The following is a 24,526-nucleotide window of genomic DNA, read 5'->3' as shown; positions in this document are numbered from 1 at the left end:
TGCATATTGTTAGGAGATACATGTACTTTACTTGAGTATTTCAATTGTATGCTACTGTGTACTTCTACTCCACTACATGTATTTAATCCCTTTAGTTACTTCACAGATGTGGATGAATGATGTGAAATCTAATCAAGTGTTGAATCAGACTTTAGTTCCACCTGGAGTAAATCCACAAGCTACCCTGCAGTATACAAAGTCATTCAAACTAGCTGCACCTTTTCCAGCTTTGAGAACACTTTCATGATCAATCATTATAAAACATATCATATCTATTATTCTGAAATGGACCAATCTGCACAAAGACTACTTTTACTGTCGCTACTTTCACTATATTTTGATGAGAATACTTTTTCTACTTTCTCTTGAACATTTTGAATGCAGGACTTTTACTGTAACAGAGTATTCCTACACTCTGGTACTTCTACTTTTACTCAAGTACAAGATCTGAGTACTTCTACTTTTACTCAAGGACAAGATCTGAGTACTTCTACTTTTACTCAAGGACAAGATCTGAGTACTTCTACTTTCACTCAAGTACAAGATCTGAGTACTTCTACTTTTACTCTAGTACAAGATTTGAGTACTTCTACTTGTACTACAAGTACAAGATCAGAGTACTTCTACTTTTACTCAAGTACCAGATCTGACGTATTTCTCCCACAAGTGCTTATAAGTAAGTACATACAGAAAGGAACTCAAACCAAGATAACACTCGTTTATATTTTAAATAATAAAAACAAATAGGTTTGGCCAGAAACTATTCAGTATCGGCCGATGCAAAAATACTTGTAATCCAGTGTCTTGATATCCCAACAAATAATTTCCATTCACATCCACTCTGCGATCGTTTGCTCCGCCTGTATCTTATTTCCCTTCATTGATTACTTTGGTCTTTAAACCGGAAGTGATAGAGAAGCCAACAGCATGCAAGATGGTGGCTACCAGGAGAGGAGTACGCGTGTGCTCACCGAATAAAACCAACCCGGAGCAGTCCTCTGAAGTCCAGGTTCGTGACAAACAGAGATGTTAATTAACCTGTGAATGTTCAGATAGTGTTTAAAAGTTTCATAATGGAGGCGGAGCAGCCCCTGCACGTGCCAGTTAGCTCGTGCCGCAGCCACTCGGAGTTCACGTGGACCTTTTTTTCTTCAGAGTTTGTTAATGTTTTGACAAATGTGGTGAAAACAGAACATATTTTATAAATAAGAAGGTCCTGTTCACACAGCGTTTAATGACACGTTTGGTCTTTTGTTTATAATTAAATGAAAAAAAGATATTCCGAATTGTGCAGAAAGCTACAGTCAGATATGTCAGAATCAGAATACCTTTATTAGTCCCACGGAGGGGACATTTGCATCGTTACAGCAGGAAAGAGCCACAGACAGCTTAATGTTACATATGTTAAAAAAAAGTACTAAGTTATGATATCATAAAAAATATTATAAAAAAATAAAAGTAAACAAAAATACTTTTCAAAATACAAATCTTGTAACAGTTCTTAGGTTTTAGCAGCCAGGTATTTATTACACTGTTCACTAAACAGCTACTAGATTACTTCTAAAGCACTTATTGACTTATGCATTAATGTGTAAGTGTCTTATTGTCAACAAGTTATGTTAAAACAAAAACATGGAGTTAGTGTTGACTGTGTAACACCGTTAAACCAGAGATGTGTTTTAACATTTCTTGAGTACAAGTCAAAATGAAAAAAGCCTATTATTGATACATGTGATCAGTTAAAAATCAGGATGAAATTAAAGCATTCAAAATGTAAATAGAGATTTAAAGGAGTTATTCTCCAACAGCTGAGAGGAGCTAGACCCTAAATGTTAGTGTCCTCAATAAGAGGAAAGAGGGATTAGTGATGATAAGGAAACATTTTAGTGTCCCTAACTGTTGAGCCGTTTTTATCAGAGGTGGGAAGTAGTGGAGTACAAATACATTGTTACTGTACTTAAGTACATTTTTCTGGTATCAGTACTTTACTCCACTACTTATTTTTCTGACCACTTTTTACTTTCTACTTCTTACATGTTGAACACAAATACCTGTACTTTATACTTCTTACATGTTGAACTCAAATACCTGTACTTTCTACTTCTCACATGTTGAACCCAAATACCTGTACTTTCTACTTCTTACATGTTGAACTCAAATACCTCTACTTTCTACTTCTTACATGTTGAACACAAATACCTGTACTTTCTACTTCTCACATGTTGAACCCAAATACCTGTACTTTCTACTTCTTACATGTTGAACACAAATACCTGTACTTTCTACTTCTTACATGTTGAACACAAATACCTGTACTTTCTACTTCTCACATGTTGAACTCAAATACCTGTACTTTCTACTTCTTACATGTTGAACACAAATACCTGTACTTTCTACTTCTCACATGTTGAACACAAATACCTGTACTTTCTACTTCTTACATGTTGAACACAAATACCTGTACTTTCTACTTCTTACATGTTGAACTCAAATACCTGTACTTTCTACTTCTCACATGTTGAACCCAAATACCTGTACTTTCTACTTCTTACATGTTGAACACAAATACCTGTACTTTCTACTTCTTACATGTTGAACACAAATACCTGTACTTTCTACTTCTTACATGTTGAACTCAAATACCTGTACTTTCTACTTCTTACATGTTGAACACAAATACCTGTACTTTCTACTTCTTACATGTTGAACCCAAATACCTGTACTTTCTACTTCTTACATGTTGAACTCAAATACCTGTACTTTCTACTTCTTACATGTTGAACACAAATACCTGTACTTTCTACTTCTCACATGTTGAACTCAAATACCTGTACTTTCTACTTCTTACATGTTGAACTCAAATACCTGTACTTTCTACTTCTTACATGTTGAACACAAATACCTGTACTTTCTACTTCTCACATGTTGAACTCAAATACCTGTACTTTGTACTTCTTACATGTTGAACTCAAATACCTGTACTTTCTACTTCTCTCATTTTCCAAACAGGCTGGTTCCTTTAGTCTGAATGTGTGTTTGGTGGCGTGATCATTATTATTCAGAGTCATTGCGTGCCTATTGATTTGAACACGATCCGTGTATCCATCATTTCCTGGTCTTCTCTAAAGAAGAGGGACCAATGGAAACGTTGTCATGTTGCCGTTGGTCACCATGGAAACATTCATTAGCTAACAATGACATTATTGTTCTATTAATATAAAGGGAGGTCAGGTACTCTTTAAAACAGCTGCTAGTTATGGGTACTTTTTACTGAAGTACATTTCAAAGCCTCTTTACTTTGACTTGAGTAAAGAAGTTTAGTCAGTAATTCTACTTTTACCAGAGTATTTTCAGACATGAGTTCTAGTCGAGGAAAGGATGTGTGTACTTTGTGTTTGTATCTCTGGTCTTTTATTCATAACAGTTTCTCATATCTTTCTCACAGGAAACTCCTTCCACTCGAAGAACCAGGAGCAGAGTCACCGTTAAACCAGCAGCCGAGAGCCCGACCCAGCATGGAGCTCAGGAGGAAACCAGTCTACCCTCCTCCCCCCTAACTTCCTCCCCCCTACCCTCCTCCCCCCTAACTTCCTTCCCCCTACCCTCCTCCCCCCTAGCTTCCTCCCCCCTACCCTCATCCCCCACTCCCTCCCTGAAGAGATGCTCCAGAGCCTCCAGACTGCACAGCCCCGAGCAACCGTGCACGCCCGCAGGATCCGTGCACGAGGCCGACGCTTCGGACGCGGAGTCGTGCTGCTCTGCGCTCTCCATGGAAATACCGATGACCCGTGCCCGGGGGAGGAAGAAGCAGCAAACCCTCAGCCAGGGGGAGACCTCTGAGGTGGAGTCATGCTCCTCTGCAGTTTCAGGATCTCGCCGCAGCACCCGGAAGAAAGCCGTGCCTCCGAGCTCTCACACCGCTCCCATCGAGGCGGAAGAAGAAGACCCCAATTTAGGGAATGAGTCGAGCAGCTCCGTGGTGTCCGAGTCCACGAGAGTCACCAGGAGTCAGAGGAAACCCGCTCGCACCAGATCCTCTGCAACAAAACCGCCGGAGGACTCGGAGATATCAGACGCAGACAGCTGTTTGTCGAGCACCTCGGCAGCGAGATCCACCACCCGCAGGAGCACAAGGACCAGGAGGCAAACAGGTCTGTGGGGGGGGGGTTAGTTTATCAAATGTGTGGAATAAGAATCAAACCATTCAGCTGCAAGAAAGTCCAGTCAGAGAGCTAAATGTCTTCAGAGCGACAGACGCAGAGACTTTGTATCAATAATCAAAAATCTAACTGGTAGTTATGAGTCCCCTAAAAGTAGAAATTTGGCCACTTTCTGGTTAAAACTGGAATTTTTTCAATCTTAAAATGTCAATAACCTCCAGAAACACTCCATGACTGTCAGCAGTAACCAGGTGAAGACATGTTTTAACTCTTGTCAGCATATACTCATTAGCAGGTTAGCATCCGGCAGTTTCTATGTGCTGGAGACCCTACCACACATTTCTGTCAGAAAACGTTGGGGGTTGGCGTTGGTCTGCGGTCGCCTATGCCATGTCTCAAGATTTAGCAAAAATACACCTTTATTGAACATACAGTAACACAAATACTACAAATCCACATAACAAACAATCAAAAATGAAAAAGGGTCGCCACTTATTATTATTTGAATAAAAGAAATGTGGGTACCTGGCTGGCATCCCCTAGCAGCGGCGCGCATAAAAAACAGACAATTTACCAAGCTTAGCAAAGACGTGAAAGCCAGTAAATCCAGATAAACATTGTGATCTTATGAAAGTAAGTAAACAAGTCAAACTCTTTTCTGTCGCAGGTCCGATCCCCATCCACTTGGAAGAAGCCTCGGAAGGATCCAGGTCTCCACGAGCTCGACGGAGCCTGATCTCCAGAGCAGCTGTAGACGTCAGCGAGCCGCCGTCATGTGACTCCGACGGCTTCGATTCCGGACCGACTTCCGGTATGACGACTCGCAGACGATTAAAGACCCGGTCCAACGCCTCGGACTCTGAGCCGATGGAGATTCACTCCCCGAGCAAAGGGACGCCCAGCAGCAGAGCCACCAGGAGCCCCGCCAAGGACTGCAGCGTCATCCTGGAAAAAATAGAGCGGGGCAACTTCTCTTTAAATGATTCTAGTCTGGAAAACACCGTGATCGCTGCAGACTGTACTGTCCTGGAGGGGGAGAAGAGCCTGGTGGAGGGGGAGAAGAGCCTGGTGGAGGGGGAGAACAGCCTGGTGGAGGGGGAGGGGGAGAACAGCCTGGTGGAGGGGGAGAACAGCCTGGAGGGGGAGAAGATGGAAGAAGGTGAAGACTCTGCTTTCATTACATTAAGTGAAGCCGTCGAGGAAGATGTAACGGTAGCAGGACAAAGATCAGGTGTGAGCATTACTGATGTCCCGTTGAGCGAGGACAAGACAGTGGTGGTCATTTCAGACGATGACTCCTCTGTTACGTCTCTTCTGATACCAGAAACACAACCTGAAGAGGCCGCAGTGACCGCTGTTCACCAGCAGGAGGAGCCGTGTGCAGACGAGGAGGAAGTGGAAAAGATGGACGTGAGCTCTTTGCAGGCGGACGCTCAGAAAGAAGTGGAAGACATCCAGGTGACATCCAGCCAGAAGCCCAGCATCATCGTGGAGTCTGACGCTGAGCAGGAAGCTAAAGATGTCCTCGTGAAGAAGACTAAAATAATCAGTCTGTTGGAGAGCAGCGAGGACGAAGAGGAGGAGGAGGAGGAGGAGGAGGATGAGGAGGAGGAGGAGGAGAGGGACGTTTCTAAAGAGGAAGAGGAGGAGAAAGCAGGACCCTCCGTCACACCTGAAGCTGTGGGCGGGCTCTTTATGATCGACACTCGGCCCGGACAGGAAGTGGATGGACTTTACTACAAGGAGAAGCTCACTGAGGAAGAGGAGGAGGAGAAGAAGAAGAAGGGAGAAGTCGAGGAGGACGAGGAGTTTGTGGATGAGGAGGGAGACGATGATGAAGATGACAAGGATACAGAGATCCTCTTCTCCAGTAGAAACCCTCACCTGTAAGTATGAGAGGTGGCACACACACACACACACACACACACACACACACACACACACACACACACACACACACACACACACAGCTACTTTTAGGCAATAGCATAGGTCTCAGATAAAAATATATAAAAAACATGTCTATGAAGTGTTTTGCTCAAAATACCAAACAGATCACCCATTCTAGCCATGCCTCATATCTCTCTATTTCACTTCCTGTTTCAAAAGTGCTGATTTGGGGTATAAAGCTTTAAAAAATAAATAAAAAAGGAGGAGGGGGCGGAGCTTATGCAGGACCCGGCAGCTACTGTCTAAACTAAATACTGCCGTGATGAAACTCCATATCATGGATTATCAAGGATTCTCTCTGAAACAGTATGGAGCTCAAAGGCTTTCTCTCTTGCCGGTTATACCACAAGGTGAGTTCCTTTTTACTTCCTGCTTCTTCACACACATGCTCTCCAGTACAGGTTAGCTCTGAGTGTTAGCGATGCTAATGTGAACACCGACCATATTACGTCCAGAACAGTCGGGCATTGTTTCTGATAGCAACGTTTCTGATAGGGCCGTGGGTCCACATTTCAGATATTACGTCATATGTAATTGTCTGACAGTATAATAATTCCAGTTTACCGTCTCTGTCGCTCTGCCCATTTTTACTTTTAGTGCAGACACAGATCTGGACCAAAAACACTTGAAGTTTCCGTTTCTTTTGACAAAAAGACCAAAACTAACGTCCTAGTTGCTCCTTCCTGTCCTCTTCAGAGTTCACTGATATCTTTGTTTTGATATTTGAATGTCTCCTTCATTCTCCTTTAGTTACTTGCATCTACCTCACACAGACAAATAAACCATTCTCACCAGATGACAAAGATAGACGGGTAGACCGTGAGATAAAACTAAAATAAACAACTTGTACGCAAAGACAACGACAACACTGACCTAATGACTGCTTATGAACCAGTTGATTGTCAACAAGGGAGAGGATTTAAACTGCAATTGATAAACAGCCGTCTCCATTATACACATTAAACTCCTCACTTTGGTATCGATCTTTTCTTGTTTTTTTCTTCTTTTCAAATATACAGAAAAACTTTTAAGAGCGGAGCCGATTTAGGAAGTACAGCCACGCTCGTTATCGTTATGAATGATGGTTATCTGTGAGCCTGAGGAGTTTTTCTGTGTTCCAGGAAAGAGCTGTCCAGCCGTATTGACCCTGGCATCAGGATGAAGGAGCTCGGGGGGTTATACATCCATTTTGATGGCGGCAAATCAAAACACGTCTCCAGTTCGCTGCAGAAACTGAAGGAAAAGAAGATCCAGGATGAGGTAAATAAGCCATTGATTTCCCTCCTTTTGAAGCTGATGTGATTCAGAGGGAATAATAAACTTCATAGATATGCAACGACGAGTAAATCAATAACGCACGAGAAAGAGTTATTCATCAGTTCTTTGTGTCTTTTATCTCAGTGTGTGTTGTTGTCCACAGGCAGGGAAGGCACAAGTACACACATCCTTTACTCAAGTAGAAGTACACACATCCTTTACTCAAGTAGAAGTACACACATCCTTTACTCAAGTAGAAGTACACACATCCTTTACTCAAGTAGAAGTACACACATCGTTTACTCAAGTAGAAGTACACACATCCTTTACTCAAGTAGAAGTACACACATCGTTTACTCAAGTAGAAGTACACACATCGTTTACTCAAGTAGAAGTACACACATCGTTTACTCAAGTAGAAGTACACACATCGTTTACTCAAGTAGAAGTACACACATCGTTTACTCAAGTAGAAGTACACACATCGTTTACTCAAGTAGAAGTACACACATCGTTTACTCAAGTAGAAGTACACACATCCTTTACTCAAGTAGAAGTACAGATACTCGTGTTTAAAAATACTCTGGTGAAAGTAGAAGTACTGACTAAACTTCTTCACTCAAGTAAAAGTAAAGAGGCTTTGAAATGTACTTCAGTAAAAAGTACCCATAACTAGCAGCTGTTTTAAAGAGTACCTGACCTCCCTTTATATTAATAGAACAATAATGTCATTGTTAGCTAATGAATGTTTCCATGGTGACCAACGGCAACATGACAACGTTTTCATTGGTCCCTCTTCTTTAGAGAAGACCAGGAAATGATGGATACACGGATCGTGTTCAAATCAATAGGCACGCAATGACTCTAAATAATAATGATCACGCCACCAAACACACATTCAGACTAAAGGAACCAGCCTGTTTGGAAAATGAGAGAAGTAGAAAGTACAGGTATTTGAGTTCAACATGTAAGAAGTAGAAAGTACAAGTATTTGAGTTCAACATGTAAGAAGTAGAAAGTACAGGTATTTGAGTTCAACATGTAAGAAGTAGAAAGTACAGGTATTTGAGTTCAACATGTAAGAAGTAGAAAGTACAGGTATTTGAGTTCAACATGTAAGAAGTAGAAAGTACAGGTATTTGAGTTCAACATGTAAGAAGTAGAAAGTACAGGTATTTGTGTTCAACATGTAAGAAGTAGAAAGTACAGGTATTTGTGTTCAACATGTAAGAAGTAGAAAGTACAAGTATTTGAGTTCAACATGTAAGAAGTAGAAAGTACAGGTATTTGTGTTCAACATGTAAGAAGTAGAAAGTACAGGTATTTGTGTTCAACATGTAAGAAGTAGAAAGTACAGGTATTTGTGTTCAACATGTGAGAAGTAGAAAGTACAGGTATTTGTGTTCAACATGTGAGAAGTAGAAAGTACAGGTATTTGAGTTCAACATGTAAGAAGTAGAAAGTACAGGTATTTGGGTTCAACATGTGAGAAGTAGAAAGTACAGGTATTTGAATTCAACATGTAAGAAGTAGAAAGTACAGGTATTTGTGTTCAACATGTAAGAAGTAGAAAGTACAGGTATTTGTGTTCAACATGTGAGAAGTAGAAAGTACAGGTATTTGTGTTCAAAATGTAAGAAGTAGAAAATACAGGTATTTGGGTTCAACATGTAAGAAGTAGAAAGTACAGGTATTTGGGTTCAACATGTAAGAAGTAGAAAGTACAGGTATTTGTGTTCAACATGTAAGAAGTAGAAAGTACAGGTATTTGGGTTCAACATGTAAGAAGTAGAAAGTACAGGTATTTGAGTTCAACATGTAAGAAGTAGAAAGTACAGGTATTTGAGTTCAACATGTGAGAAGTAGAAAGTACAGGTATTTCAGTTCAACATGTGAGAAGTAGAAAGTACAGGTATTTCAGTTCAACATGTAAGAAGTAGAAAGTACAGGTGTTTGGGTTCAACATGTAAGAAGTAGAAAGTACAGGTATTTGGGTTCAACATGTAAGAAGTAGAAAGTACAGGTATTTGTGTTCAACATGTAAGAAGTAGAAAGTACAAGTATTTGAGTTCAACATGTAAGAAGTAGAAAGTACAGGTATTTGGGTTCAAATTGTAAGAAGTAGAAAGTACAGGTATTTGAGTTCAACATGTGAGAAGTAGAAAGTACAGGTATTTGTGTTCAACATGTAAGAAGTAGAAAGTACAGGTATTTGAGTTCAACATGTAAGAAGTAGAAAGTACAGGTATTTGGGTTCAAATTGTAAGAAGTAGAAAGTACAGGTATTTGGGTTCAACATGTAAGAAGTAGAAAGTACAGGTATTTGTGTTCAACATGTAAGAAGTAGAAAGTACAAGTATTTGAGTTCAACATGTAAGAAGTAGAAAGTACAGGTATTTGGGTTCAAATTGTAAGAAGTAGAAAGTACAGGTATTTGAGTTCAACATGTGAGAAGTAGAAAGTACAGGTATTTGTGTTCAACATGTAAGAAGTAGAAAGTACAGGTATTTGTGTTCAACATGTGAGAAGTAGAAAGTACAGGTATTTGGGTTCAACATGTAAGAAGTAGAAAGTACAGGTATTTGAGTTCAACATGTAAGAAGTAGAAAGTACAGGTATTTGAGTTCAACATGTGAGAAGTAGAAAGTACAGGTATTTGAGTTCAACATGTGAGAAGTAGAAAGTACAGGTATTTGTGTTCAACATGTAAGAAGTAGAAAGTACAGGTATTTGAGTTCAACATGTAAGAAGTAGAAAGTACAGGTATTTGGGTTCAAATTGTAAGAAGTAGAAAGTACAGGTATTTGGGTTCAACATGTAAGAAGTAGAAAGTACAGGTATTTGTGTTCAACATGTAAGAAGTAGAAAGTACAGGTATTTGAGTTCAACATGTAAGAAGTAGAAAGTACAGGTATTTGTGTTCAACATGTAAGAAGTAGAAAGTACAAGTATTTGAGTTCAACATGTAAGAAGTAGAAAGTACAGGTATTTGTGTTCAACATGTAAGAAGTAGAAAGTACAGGTATTTGTGTTCAACATGTAAGAAGTAGAAAGTACAGGTATTTGTGTTCAACATGTGAGAAGTAGAAAGTACAGGTATTTGGGTTCAACATGTGAGAAGTAGAAAGTACAGGTATTTGTGTTCAACATGTAAGAAGTAGAAAGTACAGGTATTTGAGTTCAACATGTGAGAAGTAGAAAGTACAGGTATTTGTGTTCAACATGTAAGAAGTAGAAAGTACAGGTATTTGTGTTCAACATGTAAGAAGTAGAAAGTACAGGTATTTGAGTTCAACATGTAAGAAGTAGAAAGTACAGGTATTTGGGTTCAAATTGTAAGAAGTAGAAAGTACAGGTATTTGGGTTCAACATGTAAGAAGTAGAAAGTACAGGTATTTGTGTTCAACATGTAAGAAGTAGAAAGTACAAGTATTTGAGTTCAACATGTAAGAAGTAGAAAGTACAGGTATTTGGGTTCAAATTGTAAGAAGTAGAAAGTACAGGTATTTGAGTTCAACATGTGAGAAGTAGAAAGTACAGGTATTTGTGTTCAACATGTAAGAAGTAGAAAGTACAGGTATTTGTGTTCAACATGTGAGAAGTAGAAAGTACAGGTATTTGGGTTCAACATGTAAGAAGTAGAAAGTACAGGTATTTGAGTTCAACATGTAAGAAGTAGAAAGTACAGGTATTTGAGTTCAACATGTGAGAAGTAGAAAGTACAGGTATTTGAGTTCAACATGTGAGAAGTAGAAAGTACAGGTATTTGTGTTCAACATGTAAGAAGTAGAAAGTACAGGTATTTGAGTTCAACATGTAAGAAGTAGAAAGTACAGGTATTTGGGTTCAAATTGTAAGAAGTAGAAAGTACAGGTATTTGGGTTCAACATGTAAGAAGTAGAAAGTACAGGTATTTGTGTTCAACATGTAAGAAGTAGAAAGTACAGGTATTTGAGTTCAACATGTAAGAAGTAGAAAGTACAGGTATTTGTGTTCAACATGTAAGAAGTAGAAAGTACAAGTATTTGAGTTCAACATGTAAGAAGTAGAAAGTACAGGTATTTGTGTTCAACATTTAAGAAGTAGAAAGTACAGGTATTTGTGTTCAACATGTAAGAAGTAGAAAGTACAGGTATTTGTGTTCAACATGTGAGAAGTAGAAAGTACAGGTATTTGGGTTCAACATGTGAGAAGTAGAAAGTACAGGTATTTGTGTTCAACATGTGAGAAGTAGAAAGTACAGGTATTTGGGTTCAACATGTAAGAAGTAGAAAGTACAGGTATTTGAGTTCAACATGTAAGAAGTAGAAAGTACAGGTATTTGAGTTCAACATGTGAGAAGTAGAAAGTACAGGTATTTGTGTTCAACATGTAAGAAGTAGAAAGTACAGGTATTTGAGTTCAACATGTAAGAAGTAGAAAGTACAGGTATTTGAGTTCAACATGTGAGAAGTAGAAAGTACAGGTATTTGGGTTCAACATGTAAGAAGTAGAAAGTACAGGTATTTGAGTTCAACATGTGAGAAGTAGAAAGTACAGGTATTTGAGTTCAACATGTAAGAAGTAGAAAGTACAGGTATTTGAGTTCAACATGTGAGAAGTAGAAAGTACAGGTATTTGTGTTCAACATGTAAGAAGTAGAAAGTACAGGTATTTGAGTTCAACATGTGAGAAGTAGAAAGTACAGGTATTTCAGTTCAACATGTGAGAAGTAGAAAGTACAGGTATTTGAGTTCAACATGTGAGAAGTTGAAAGTACAGGTATTTCAGTTCAACATGTGAGAAGTAGAAAGTACAGGTATTTGAGTTCAACATGTGAGAAGTTGAAAGTACAGGTATTTGAGTTCAACATGTAAGAAGTAGAAAGTACAGGTATTTCAGTTCAACATGTGAGAAGTAGAAAGTACAGGTATTTCAGTTCAACATGTGAGAAGTAGAAAGTACAGGTATTTCAGTTCAACATGTAAGAAGTAGAAAGTACAGGTATTTCAGTTCAACATGTAAGAAGTAGAAAGTACAGGTGTTTGGGTTCAACATGTAAGAAGTAGAAAGTACAGGTATTTGGGTTCAACATGTAAGAAGTAGAAAGTACAGGTATTTGTGTTCAACATGTAAGAAGTAGAAAGTACAGGTATTTGAGTTCAACATGTGAGAAGTAGAAAGTACAGGTATTTCAGTTCAACATGTGAGAAGTAGAAAGTACAGGTATTTCAGTTCAACATGTGAGAAGTAGAAAGTACAGGTATTTCAGTTCAACATGTAAGAAGTAGAAAGTACAGGTATTTCAGTTCAACATGTAAGAAGTAGAAAGTACAGGTGTTTGGGTTCAACATGTAAGAAGTAGAAAGTACAGGTATTTGGGTTCAACATGTAAGAAGTAGAAAGTACAGGTATTTGTGTTCAACATGTAAGAAGTAGAAAGTACAGGTATTTGTGTTCAACATGTAAGAAGTAGAAAGTACAGGTATTTCAGTTCAACATGTGAGAAGTAGAAAGTACAGGTATTTCAGTTCAACATGTAAGAAGTAGAAAGTACAGGTGTTTGGGTTCAACATGTAAGAAGTAGAAAGTACAGGTATTTGGGTTCAACATGTAAGAAGTAGAAAGTACAGGTATTTGTGTTCAACATGTAAGAAGTAGAAAGTACAAGTATTTGAGTTCAACATGTAAGAAGTAGAAAGTACAGGTATTTGGGTTCAACATGTAAGAAGTAGAAAGTACAGGTATTTGAGTTCAACATGTGAGAAGTAGAAAGTACAGGTATTTGTGTTCAACATGTAAGAAGTAGAAAGTACAGGTATTTGAGTTCAACATGTAAGAAGTAGAAAGTACAGGTATTTGAGTTCAACATGTAAGAAGTAGAAAGTACAGGTATTTGGGTTCAAATTGTAAGAAGTAGAAAGTACAGGTATTTGTGTTCAACATGTAAGAAGTAGAAAGTACAGGTATTTGTGTTCAACATGTAAGAAGTAGAAAGTACAGGTATTTGAGTTCAACATGTAAGAAGTAGAAAGTACAGGTATTTGTGTTCAACATGTAAGAAGTAGAAAGTACAGGTATTTGAGTTCAACATGTGAGAAGTAGAAAGTACAGGTATTTGAGTTCAACATGTGAGAAGTAGAAAGTACAGGTATTTGAGTTCAACATGTAAGAAGTAGAAAGTACAGGTATTTGGGTTCAAATTGTAAGAAGTAGAAGTACAGGTATTTGTGTTCAACATGTAAGAAGTAGAAAGTACAGGTATTTGAGTTCAACATGTAAGAAGTAGAAAGTACAGGTATTTGGGTTCAACATGTAAGAAGTAGAAAGTACAGGTATTTGTGTTCAACATGTAAGAAGTAGAAAGTACAGGTATTTGTGTTCAAAATGTAAGAAGTAGAAAATACAGGTATTTGGGTTCAACATGTAAGAAATAGAAATTACAGGTATTTGGGTTCAACATGTAAGAAGTAGAAAGTACAGGTATTTGAGTTCAACATGTAAGAAGTAGAAAGTACAGGTATTTGTGTTCAACATGTAAGAAGTAGAAAGTACAGGTATTTGAGTTCAAAATGTAAGAAGTAGAAAGTACAGGTATTTGAGTTCAACATGTAAGAAGTAGAAAGTACAGGTATTTGGGTTCAAATTGTAAGAAGTAGAAAGTACAGGTATTTGGGTTCAACATGTAAGAAGTAGAAAGTACAGGTATTTGAGTTCAACATGTAAGAAGTAGAAAGTACAGGTATTTGTGTTCAACATGTAAGAAGTAGAAAGTACAGGTATTTGGGTTCAAATTGTAAGAAGTAGAAAGTACAGGTATTTGAGTTCAACATGTAAGAAGTAGAAAGTACAGGTATTTGAGTTCAACATGTAAGAAGTAGAAAGTACAGGTATTTGAGTTCAACATGTAAGAAGTAGAAAGTACAGGTATTTGAGTTCAACATGTAAGAAGTAGAAAGTACAGGTATTTGTGTTCAAATTGTAAGAAGTAGAAAGTACAGGTATTTGGGTTCAACATGTAAGAAGTAGAAAGTACAGGTATTAGTGTTCAACATGTAAGAAGTAGAAAGTACAGGTATTAGTGTTCAACATGTAAGAAGTAGAAAGTTCAGGTATTTGTGTTCAACATGTAAGAAGTAGAAAGTACAGGTATTTGAGTTCAACATGTAAGAAGTAGAAAGTACAGGTATTTGTGTTCAACATGTAAGAAGTAGAAAGTACAGGTATTTGAGTTCAAAGTGTAAGAAGTAGAAAGTACAGGTATTTGTGTTCAACATGTAAGAAGTAGAAAGTACAGGTATTTGAGTTCAAAGTGTAAGAAGTAGAAAGTACAGGTATTTGAGTTCAACATGTGAGAAGTAGAAAGTACAGGTATTTGAGTTCAACATGTAAGAAGTAGAAAGTACAGGTATTTGAGTTCAACATGTAAGAAGTAGAAAGTACAGGTATTTGTGTTCAAATTGTAAGAAGTAGAAAGTACAGGTATTTGGGTTCAACATGTAAGAAGTAGAAAGTACAGGTATTAGTGTTCAACATGTAAGAAGTAGAAAGTACAGGTATTAGTGTTCAACATGTAAGAAGTAGAAAGTACAGGTATTAGTGTTCAACATGTAAGAAGTAGAAAGTTCAGGTATTTGTGTTCAACATGTAAGAAGTAGAAAGTACAGGTATTTGAGTTCAAAGTGTAAGAAGTAGAAAGTACAGGTATTTGTGTTCAACATGTAAGAAGTAGAAAGTACAGGTATTTGAGTTCAAAGTGTAAGAAGTAGAAAGTACAGGTATTTGTGTTCAACATGTAAGAAGTAGAAAGTACAGGTATTAGTGTTCAACATGTAAGAAGTAGAAAGTACAGGTATTTGAGTTCAACATGTAAGAAGTAGAAAGTACAGGTATTTGTGTTCAACATGTAAGAAGTAGAAAGTACAGGTATTTGTGTTCAACATGTAAGAAGTAGAAAGTACAGGTATTTGAGTTCAACATGTAAGAAGTAGAAAGTACAGGTATTTGGGTTTAAAATGTGAGAAGTAGAAAGTACAGGTATTTGAGTTCAACATGTAAGAAGTAGAAAGTACAGGTATTTGAGTTCAACATGTAAGAAGTAGAAAGTACAGGTATTTGTGTTCAACATGTAAGAAGTAGAAAGTACAGGTATTTGTGTTCAACATGTAAGAAGTAGAAAGTACAGGTATTTGTGTTCAACATGTGAGAAGTAGAAAGTACAGGTATTTGGGTTTAACATGTAAGAAGTAGAAAGTACAGGTATTTGGGTTCAACATGTAAGAAGTAGAAAGTACAGGTATTTGAGTTCAACATGTAAGAAGTAGAAAGTACAGGTATTTGAGTTCAAAGTGTAAGAAGTAGAAAGTACAGGTATTTGAGTTCAACATGTGAGAAGTAGAAAGTACAGGTATTTGAGTTCAACATGTGAGAAGTAGAAAGTACAGGTATTTGAGTTCAACATGTAAGAAGTAGAAAGTACAGGTATTTGTGTTCAACATGTAAGAAGTAGAAAGTACAGGTATTTGAGTTCAACATGTAAGAAGTAGAAAGTACAGGTATTTGTGTTCAAATTGTAAGAAGTAGAAAGTACAGGTATTTGGGTTCAACATGTAAGAAGTAGAAAGTACAGGTATTAGTGTTCAACATGTAAGAAGTAGAAAGTACAGGTATTAGTGTTCAACATGTAAGAAGTAGAAAGTTCAGGTATTTGTGTTCAACATGTAAGAAGTAGAAAGTACAGGTATTTGAGTTCAACATGTAAGAAGTAGAAAGTACAGGTATTTGTGTTCAACATGTAAGAAGTAGAAAGTACAGGTATTTGAGTTCAAAGTGTAAGAAGTAGAAAGTACAGGTATTTGTGTTCAACATGTAAGAAGTAGAAAGTACAGGTATTTGAGTTCAAAGTGTAAGAAGTAGAAAGTACAGGTATTTGTGTTCAACATGTAAGAAGTAGAAAGTACAGGTATTAGTGTTCAACATGTAAGAAGTAGAAAGTACAGGTATTTGAGTTCAACATGTAAGAAGTAGAAAGTACAGGTATTTGTGTTCAACATGTAAGAAGTAGAAAGTACAGGTATTTGTGTTCAACATGTAAGAAGTAGAAAGTACAGGTATTTGAGTTCAACATGTAAGAAGTAGAAAGTACAGGTATTTGGGTTTAAAATGTGAGAAGTAGAAAGTACAGGTATTTGAGTTCAACATGTAAGAAGTAGAAAGTACAGGTATTTGAGTTCAACATGTAAGAAGTAGAAAGTACAGGTATTTGTGTTCAACATGTAAGAAGTAGAAAGTACAGGTATTTGTGTTCAACATGTAAGAAGTAGAAAGTACAGGTATTTGTGTTCAACATGTGAGAAGTAGAAAGTACAGGTATTTGGGTTTAACATGTAAGAAGTAGAAAGTACAGGTATTTGAGTTCAACATGTAAGAAGTAGAAAGTACAGGTATTTGAGTTCAACATGTAAGAAGTAGAAAGTACAGGTATTTGGGTTTAAAATGTGAGAAGTCAAAGTAAAAAGTTGTCAGAAAAATAAGTAGTGGAGTAAAGTACTGATACCAGAACAATGTACTTAAGTACAGTAACAAAGTATTTTGTTTTTTCACCTCTGATGAAGAAGAGTGTGTGTAGTTTGCAGAGTTTCAGTGTGTGTGTCTGTGTGTGTGTGTGTGTGTGTGTGTGTTATCCACAGGTGATGAATAAGAGTGTGATTGGACCAGACTTTGAGAAGAATGATGCCGTTCCTCCGTACAGCGAATCCAAAAAAGCCACAAAGTTGAAAAACAGAGTAAGTCTGACCACGCTATGCTTTATTTGATGTTGTTTTACTTGGAAATCCACTGATGATGACCCATCCTGCCCAGAATCAGAACATAAATACTGTTCAGACTCAGCTTTGAATCACATTCTGCTTCAAACATGCTTCCTAACTAAAGTAACTCTCGGTGTTCTTGTCAGACGGAGAGGGAGAAGTCGACGGGAGCCGGCTGGTTCAACATGAAAGCCCCGGAGCTGACTCAGGAGCTGAAGGCCGACCTGCAGGTCCTGAAGATGAGAGGCTCCATGGACTCCAAGAGGTTCTACAAGAAGAACGACAGAGAAGGATTCCCCAAATATTTCCAGGTCGGTGGAAAAAAACAAACACCTGCTCCTCAGACTCTCTTAGAAGCAGACATTATTCAAGCTTTTAAATCTGTAGTCTGGATAAGTGACTGCATGTTTCCGTATCAAGCTTCTAATAATCTACAACACAGGTTTTTTGTCACATGCACACTTGTGAAAGCTTAGTTTGGGCAATGGACATCTTAAAAGTCTCATATTATACTATTTTTAGGCATACATTATAGGTTTCAGCGTAAAGCCTGCCCACATTTCAGATCGGCAGCAAATCTGGATCAGCTCCGTTGTTCCCCCGTTTTTAGAGATGTGGGTACGGAGGAAAAGAGAGGGTTTTATTTCCTGATGCTGCGTGAGTCCTGAAACACCGGGGACACATGTTTATGTAGAAAAGACCTACAAAAGTGCATTTTGCATGATATGAGACCTTTATGCTGTGTTTCCATTACAGTGTAGTAGCTGGGGCAGTAACTATAGTAACGCAGTGTAGGCGGAGCCGTGACGTCATCTTCAATGAGAACCACAAAACCAACATCAGCCGTTAGCTGTTAGCCCTCAGAGCTCACAGCTCCTCATATCTGTTCAGAAACTAGACACAAGTTAAACAAGTACAAACCACAGGCTGTCTGTGTCATGGAGAATACAGTCGCTGGTTTATTTATGTCTGTAGGCCGTTGTTGTGAGTGTGGACGGTCGGAGCATATACTGCGTTAGCTTAGCCAAGCTCCATTTAGAAAACACGCATTTTTAAAGGTGTTTCTCCTGCCGTCTGTCTGCAGACTGGTCAAAGCATTAATTCATGGTTTTTACTAACCGGTATCAGTATGTTGTTACTTCAGCATCATTTAGAAACGTGTATTACAATTAAATCACGGTCAAATATGTTCATCTTGTTGTAGTCACGTCACTAGTTTAGCATACTCAGCCCGGTTGTTGGCCCGGAAAGAAACTCGATTTTGAAGTGCCAGAAAAACTGTGAAAAAGTACCCATTAGCCGGAATTACCCCTAGTGGAAACGCAACACAAAACGGGCCGGGTTTGGCACGGCACGCTTAAACCGTGCTACGCGCTGCAGTGGAAAAGCGCCATGAGTCTCAGGCTCCTCCATCAATGCAAAACATGATATGAAAATGAAAAAAAAAATACATAAAATAATGTCATACACATAATGGTGCAAGTAGGTTGCGGGAATAAGAACAATATTTACAAAAACTAGAACAAGATGTGAAATTAAACTTTATATTTTACAGTAGAATAAAAGTGTTCTGTAATCATGTTTAAGGACAGATACAGGAAAACATGCCGACTGCAATAACTCTTAACATTTAATATTCCATTCCTCACACACTTCATGTATATATAATATCCTGCTTTATATGTTATTGTAAATGTGTAATTCAACATGTATATTTTCAACTTTTTAAATGCTATTTTAATTCTATTTGAGATTTTTACATGTTGTATTGTTTATTTCTAGTCTTTTAATTTCTCTGTTGTGAAATGCCTTGTGTTTTTATGCTGCTGCAACGCAAACATTTCCCAAATAAATAGGTGACTACTCACAGGAGATATATTTATACATTTCTTGAGTGTAATGGTTTGTAACGTGTGTTTCAGGTGGGCACGGTGGTGGACAGTCCCATCGACTTCTATCATTCCCGAGTCCCCATGAAACAGAGGAAGCGGACCATGGTGGAGGAGCTGCTCAACGACGCTGAGTTCAGACAGTGAGTAACACGAAGTTAAACATCACAATATTTTGCCTCGCGTCACAAAGTCAATTGTCAGGGATACCTGGGCTACGGTCGAATTGTCCAAAAATCAGCTCCTATCGTCTTTTCCTATCCACTATTCCTCGACCTCTGTGTGAAACGTCACGGGGTTAAGGAATAGTGGATAGGAGAATTCAAAAGGACTTAGGAGAAGAGACTGCGGTGCTTTGAGAATCTGACTGCACTTTCTCATGGATGTATAATAAGAACTGCATACAGCGTGGGAGGCGGGGTCTCGTTCATTCCTATGAGAGCTGCTCATTGGCGCATGAAGACAAAATGGCCCAACTTTTGAGAGATCAAAACGTCACGAAAGTATTCATATAATCATATCGTCCGTTCTTATTGTGCGTCCATGAACGTGCCGGGCGGCGCGGTCCCGTGGGTTGGATGTGCGTTCATAATACAGAGGAAAATAACTCAGAATAACGTCATTAGCACATTTTACAACTTGAGGACCGAATGTTTTTAATAAGGGCTATACAGACGTTCATAGTGGGTAGTTTATTTATTTTAAAAACAATTATCCAACGATTTACAGACGTCTCTTTCCCAATGTTAGTCAATGGGAAAAAGTGTTTCCGGGCCCAGCAACTGATACGGAAGTGTAGTACCGCCGTTTGGCCACAACACATATTTTTTCTCAGAGTCCGGCGCACTTCCTGGGGGCTTGCACTTTCAGTATCGACGTATTTATGATGTTATTAATGTGCTGCTGTGGGGAAACTACAGTTTTCTGTACAGCGGATGTTTAATAAGAACGGCGGACTACTGTAAACTCATCTAGAGACTGCACCGTGCTCTAATGGTGTTGTGTTATGCTTTATGAACGTGGACAACAGAGAAACATATTCTTCATGACCAAAGTTGGAATTGAAATACAAAAGTAAAGTGAAATGTATGCTTGTCGTCAAGGAAGGTCCAGTGGTTTCAATGCTCCTTTCCTATCAGCTAGACCAGGGGTTCCTGACCTTTTTCAACTCAGGGCCCACTTAAGAATCAAAAAATGTTTCGCGGCCCACATTCAACCACAAACAATACGGAACCTAAATAAAGTTCTGATTGGTCAATTCAGAACATGTGACACTTTGTAAATCCAGTAGAACAGACCGTTGCTAAGGACTGTAATGACTGTTGCTAAGGAGGATCGAGAAAGAGGTTAAAAAAAAGAAATCTTAATAATAAATGTTTCCACACAAATCATAATGTTTTGCAAATTATTTGGCAGCAAATATTGAATTTACATTTAAACCCTTTGATATTTTATTTGGGCTTTTAGATGAAGACCGCACAGAGTTAACAACTATGCTTCTGGCTGATATACCTATTTTTAAAAGTAAATCAAGGAGTAATCTTAATTTAAGGTGTTTGAAGAGTAGATTACAAATTTAAAAAAAAATGTGGAAAAAATTATTGCCACACAATTATTTGGCGGCCCACTTGCAATGACTTCGCGGACCACTAGGGGGCCGCGGCCCGCAGGTTGGGAACCACTGATCTAGAGATTTCAAACACTTATCATGGCTGCCACTCGGGTACTTCCGGGTCATTTCACTCCGTGAGGAAGGTTCCTAATCGAAACGGACAATCCGACCACGACCCTGGTGTATTTCATTACTGCAGATATACTTTATATTAAACGTACGATGCTCTTCTTGTGTTTCCAGGAACAACAAGAAGAAGTACCAGCACATCGTGACGGAGCGAGCGGCGAAGGGAGCCGGCCGGAAGAACAAGAAGAAGAGCAAATTCCAGAAGAAGTAAAGGTGTGATGAACTCTGAGCGCCGTCTCATTGATATGATCCTCCAGAGAAACACCTTTTTTTTTAACCAGGTGGACCTGTGTCTCCCGAACGTATCGCTGCACAGTAATCATAGTCTTTCTAAAAACAAATGCTGAACATTAAATAAAAAAATGTTTGGCGACCATCACAACATTTTGTAACGGTTTTCTTGTAATTTAATCTTCACGTCCTGAACACATAGCTATAACATGTAATATCAACACACTGTTCTTTATCAGCGCTGAGATGCTGGGGTTACAACATTTTAAATACTTTTACATTTTCTAAACTTTAAGTTACTGCTGCTTTTGGTAATCGTGAGAGAAGCAGAGTAACACAAACTAAAGATGTAAGAAACATGATGACGCTGAATTTAGATAACACGCTGTCTCTAATGACCCACAAAGAGGAAGGAGAGGATATGCTGTGGAGGACATTTTAAAATCTACTCCAGCTCCTTCAGTCAGGAGTTAAAGGGTCCGTCTCAGGTCGATTATATTTCATTTCCTCGCTCCTCGCTCCTCGCTCCTCGGTCTCACCGGAAGTTGATTTGTCTGCGCCATCTTGAGTAGCGTCCCATGGCGCTTATTTCTGCCGTAGGAGCGATAATGGAGGAACCACCAGACCATCCTCCGGTGAAATCCTCAGACACTCGCCCCGCCCCCTTACTGTGTATCGCTCACTGATTGGACGATGCAGCGCATGCACTGATCTGATGCTTCTTGACATGAGAGCTGTTTCCCAGCAGAGTGAAGAAGATACATGAGCCTCACGAGACTCACTCCTCAGTTTATACCGTGTTTTGTTTAAATTCATGTTTCATTTAGTTACAAATATGTGATATATCTGAACAACAAAGTGGTCAAAAAATGTTTTATTCATTTGTTAGAAACATTTTCATGATCGCTTTTTTCGTTTATACATTTTAAGAATGGCGTCTATCTTTTTTGAGAATGAGTTCTTATTTTATTTTATGTATTTGGGTCTAAAACCGGTGATACAAATGTTTGTCAGTAAATGTGTACTAACAGAGGCGGGGGTGTGTGGAAACAACGGGGACAGAGCTGCTGTCAGACGATCAGCTGTGTGGCGTCATCACGTCGCTTCACGTGACGCTCCGGAGGAAACGACGTCCCATTGCTCTGAAAACTCATTTCCCTGCTTCTCGTGGTTTCCTTGCGTCTCTCCATGCTTCCTGGTGGGAGGGACTAGTCACAGGGAAACAACGCAAGTGAGGGACGCAAGGAATCCATTTAACCGACCGGAGAAGGACCCAAAGTGTTTCATAACTGCTAATATTAACAACAAAAGCCATTTTGAACTCGATTAAAAATAAATGATTGTAATGTTATACTACATGTACATGTTTCAGACATGTCATAAGCAATAAAAGTTTTAAAAAAATGCTTGAGGGTTATTAAAAGTATAAACTGCTGTGAAAAGAATTTCAGTTTTGTAGTGCACTCGTGATTAATTTGAGTCAATGAGAGGAATAAATAGGGAAGGGAAATAAAATGACCAATAATGATATCCTAGCAAAGAAAGCCCCAAACTATCCCCTCTCTGTTCCTTATTGATCATTCATGTCATTGAGTGCTTGTATCAGTGGTGAAGGTGTCATGAACCAGTGGTGGACTTAAAGATTACTACCATGAGAAAAGGTTTCCCCTCACTCTTCACTCCATGTTTGAATGAAATCTTCACACATCGTTCATTTTAAAGAGCTCTGGCACACATTTCAGTTTAAGGCTACGGATGAGAATGACCGTTTTAATTTATGTCTTTGATTCAGGATTAAATCTCCTCAGTCTCTCGTGGCTCTGGGCTACCTTCGTGTCTGTCTTTGTGTTGAGAGAGATGAGCTCTTAACAGCTTACACACACACACACACACACACACACACACACAGCTTTAGAGACATTAGAGGATGTCTGCATTTGGCCTCACCATCCAGAAGGAAAAAGCCCAGCGAATGAGTGGGAGGGAAAACACTGCTTTGAACGAAAGCCCTGCAAATGTCCCGCCTTTCCAAAGGGTAACAACAACCACATCCAGGTGCTTGGAAAGGTGTGACACTAAAATCAAAAGGCTGTAAATGAAGATGTGTGTGAGATGTTTTTTTGTGTGACCCTGAGGTTAGAAAGGTGTGTTCGTGTCTGTGTGTATCTACTCCTACAGACTTTGAGTTGGACGTATTGATTTAGAGTCGTTTAGCGGTGAAACGTCTGTATCGAAGCCTCTGTCGTTCGGTCCCCTCGTGCACAGATTGGGAAATTAAAGGTCAAAGGTCACTTGGTGGTTTTGTGCGTCTGCAGAATCCTCCGGACTCTTCTGTGGATCTGCTCGCTGTAGGACGGACTGATCTGACTGGTCCGTAGCCTGAGGGGAAAGGAACACAAAGGAACGTCAAATCAAAACCAATGAAAAGAGTTTGACTCGTATTCACCGGCCTTCGTTTAGGCTGACACATAGATTTGCTTTGATAGGAACAATTATGTTGATGTCCAATAAAAAGTCATAAAATATTGCTGAAATAAAAAAGGCTTAGTGTAGTAAGTCAAGAATATCAGTGTACGTCTAAAAAAAAAACTCAATCGTTTTTAGCATGTTGACAATATTAGTCAAATGTCAAAGTGTAGTATGTTGAAAGTATCAGAAGTATGTGGTAAATCAGGGGGGTCAAACTCAAATACACAGTGGGCCAAAATAAAAAAATGTGTACTAGTGGAGGGCCGGACTGGTTCAATGTTTATAGCAGAACTTATTGAAATGAACTTATTGCACATATTAAACCTGGAACTAACAAAGCTTAAATGATTGCCTATAAAAACAACATCAAACATTAAATAATCAGTTGATTCATTTCTTATGGCTCTATCTGCAGCTTCTCCAGAGTCATTTCTTATGATTACATTTTCCCACAGGCCAACAACAGCTTCAACAAAACTATTTCCCTCAAAGAGAAACCAAACATGCCCTGTTGTCGTGAGAGAGAAAGTGCAGAAGGAAACATCCATTAAACTCAGTGTGCTGCTCTGTGATGCTAGCTCAGATACTTGGCATCTCATCTTGGGGGCAAGGTCATCAATGTTTGGGCTCAGGCTCTGAGCTGAGGAGACCCTCAGGATGGAGTGAAGGTGTGCGTGCAATATACCGGAGGGCCAGATCTAATCTTGAACCACAAACCGCCACCCGCAGCCTCCGCTCGGGAAATACCAACAAGCTGAAGGAACGGCACACCAACCTCCGCACTATGGGAGATCGAGCTTTCTGTGCAGCTGCCCCCCGGCTGTGGAACTCACTCCCAGACCATCTCAGAGCTCCTCAACCTGTGAACACTTTTAAGAGAGCACTAAAAACCTACCATTTTAACAAAGCATTTGGTTAGCTTTTTAAGCCGGTTTTAATAACCCTGCCTCTCCTTTTTAAAACTTGTTTTTAAACTTGTTTTTTAACCTGTTTATACATTTGTTGACTCTTGCAAATGGTTTTCTTTATCTTTTTTTATTA

At 38.7% G+C, this 24,526-nt stretch overlaps 2 protein-coding genes across 3 annotated transcripts in view; one reads left to right on the top strand and one right to left on the bottom strand.

Moving 5' to 3' along the window:
• Window positions 1-851: 851 nt before the first annotated feature.
• On the top strand, window positions 852-21,167 carry dnttip2 (deoxynucleotidyltransferase, terminal, interacting protein 2). Its single transcript, XM_079678993.1, has 8 exons — window positions 852-1,009; window positions 3,446-4,151; window positions 4,828-6,046; window positions 7,232-7,370; window positions 17,036-17,131; window positions 17,302-17,466; window positions 19,078-19,187; window positions 20,900-21,167. Exons 1-8 carry the CDS (start codon window positions 935-937, stop codon window positions 20,994-20,996), a joined length of 2,607 nt encoding a protein of 868 aa, XP_079535119.1. The 5' UTR covers window positions 852-934; the 3' UTR covers window positions 20,997-21,167.
• A 708-nt stretch (window positions 21,168-21,875) lies between these two features.
• The window catches only part of spata6 (spermatogenesis associated 6), a 35,171-nt gene continuing 32,520 nt past the window's right edge, over window positions 21,876-24,526 (bottom strand). For both annotated transcript variants that reach the window (XM_079679003.1, XM_079679004.1), the window contains one exon: window positions 21,876-23,395. In XM_079679003.1, coding sequence (XP_079535129.1) covers window positions 23,305-23,395 — 91 coding nt within the window. In that variant the 3' untranslated portion in view covers window positions 21,876-23,304. The remainder of the gene's footprint in view (window positions 23,396-24,526) is intronic.

Source organism: Notothenia rossii (assembly GCF_949606895.1).
Source record: "Notothenia rossii genome assembly, chromosome: 1".
In the NCBI taxonomy this organism is placed as follows: Eukaryota; Metazoa; Chordata; class Actinopteri; order Perciformes; family Nototheniidae; genus Notothenia; species Notothenia rossii.
Note: the sequence above shows the minus strand (reverse complement) of the source record. Positions and strands in the feature narration are given on the sequence as shown.

Excerpts from the sequence above, each read along its gene's own strand:
- dnttip2 (XM_079678993.1), top strand. The coding sequence starts at position 935 with ATGGTGGCTACCAGGAGAGGAGTACGCGTGTGCTCACCGAATAAAACC. Across the intron at positions 1,010-3,445 it reads AGCAGTCCTCTGAAGTCCAG|GAAACTCCTTCCACTCGAAG; the intron begins GTTCGTGACAAA and ends TCTTTCTCACAG. Across the intron at positions 17,467-19,077 it reads GATTCCCCAAATATTTCCAG|GTGGGCACGGTGGTGGACAG; the intron begins GTCGGTGGAAAA and ends CGTGTGTTTCAG.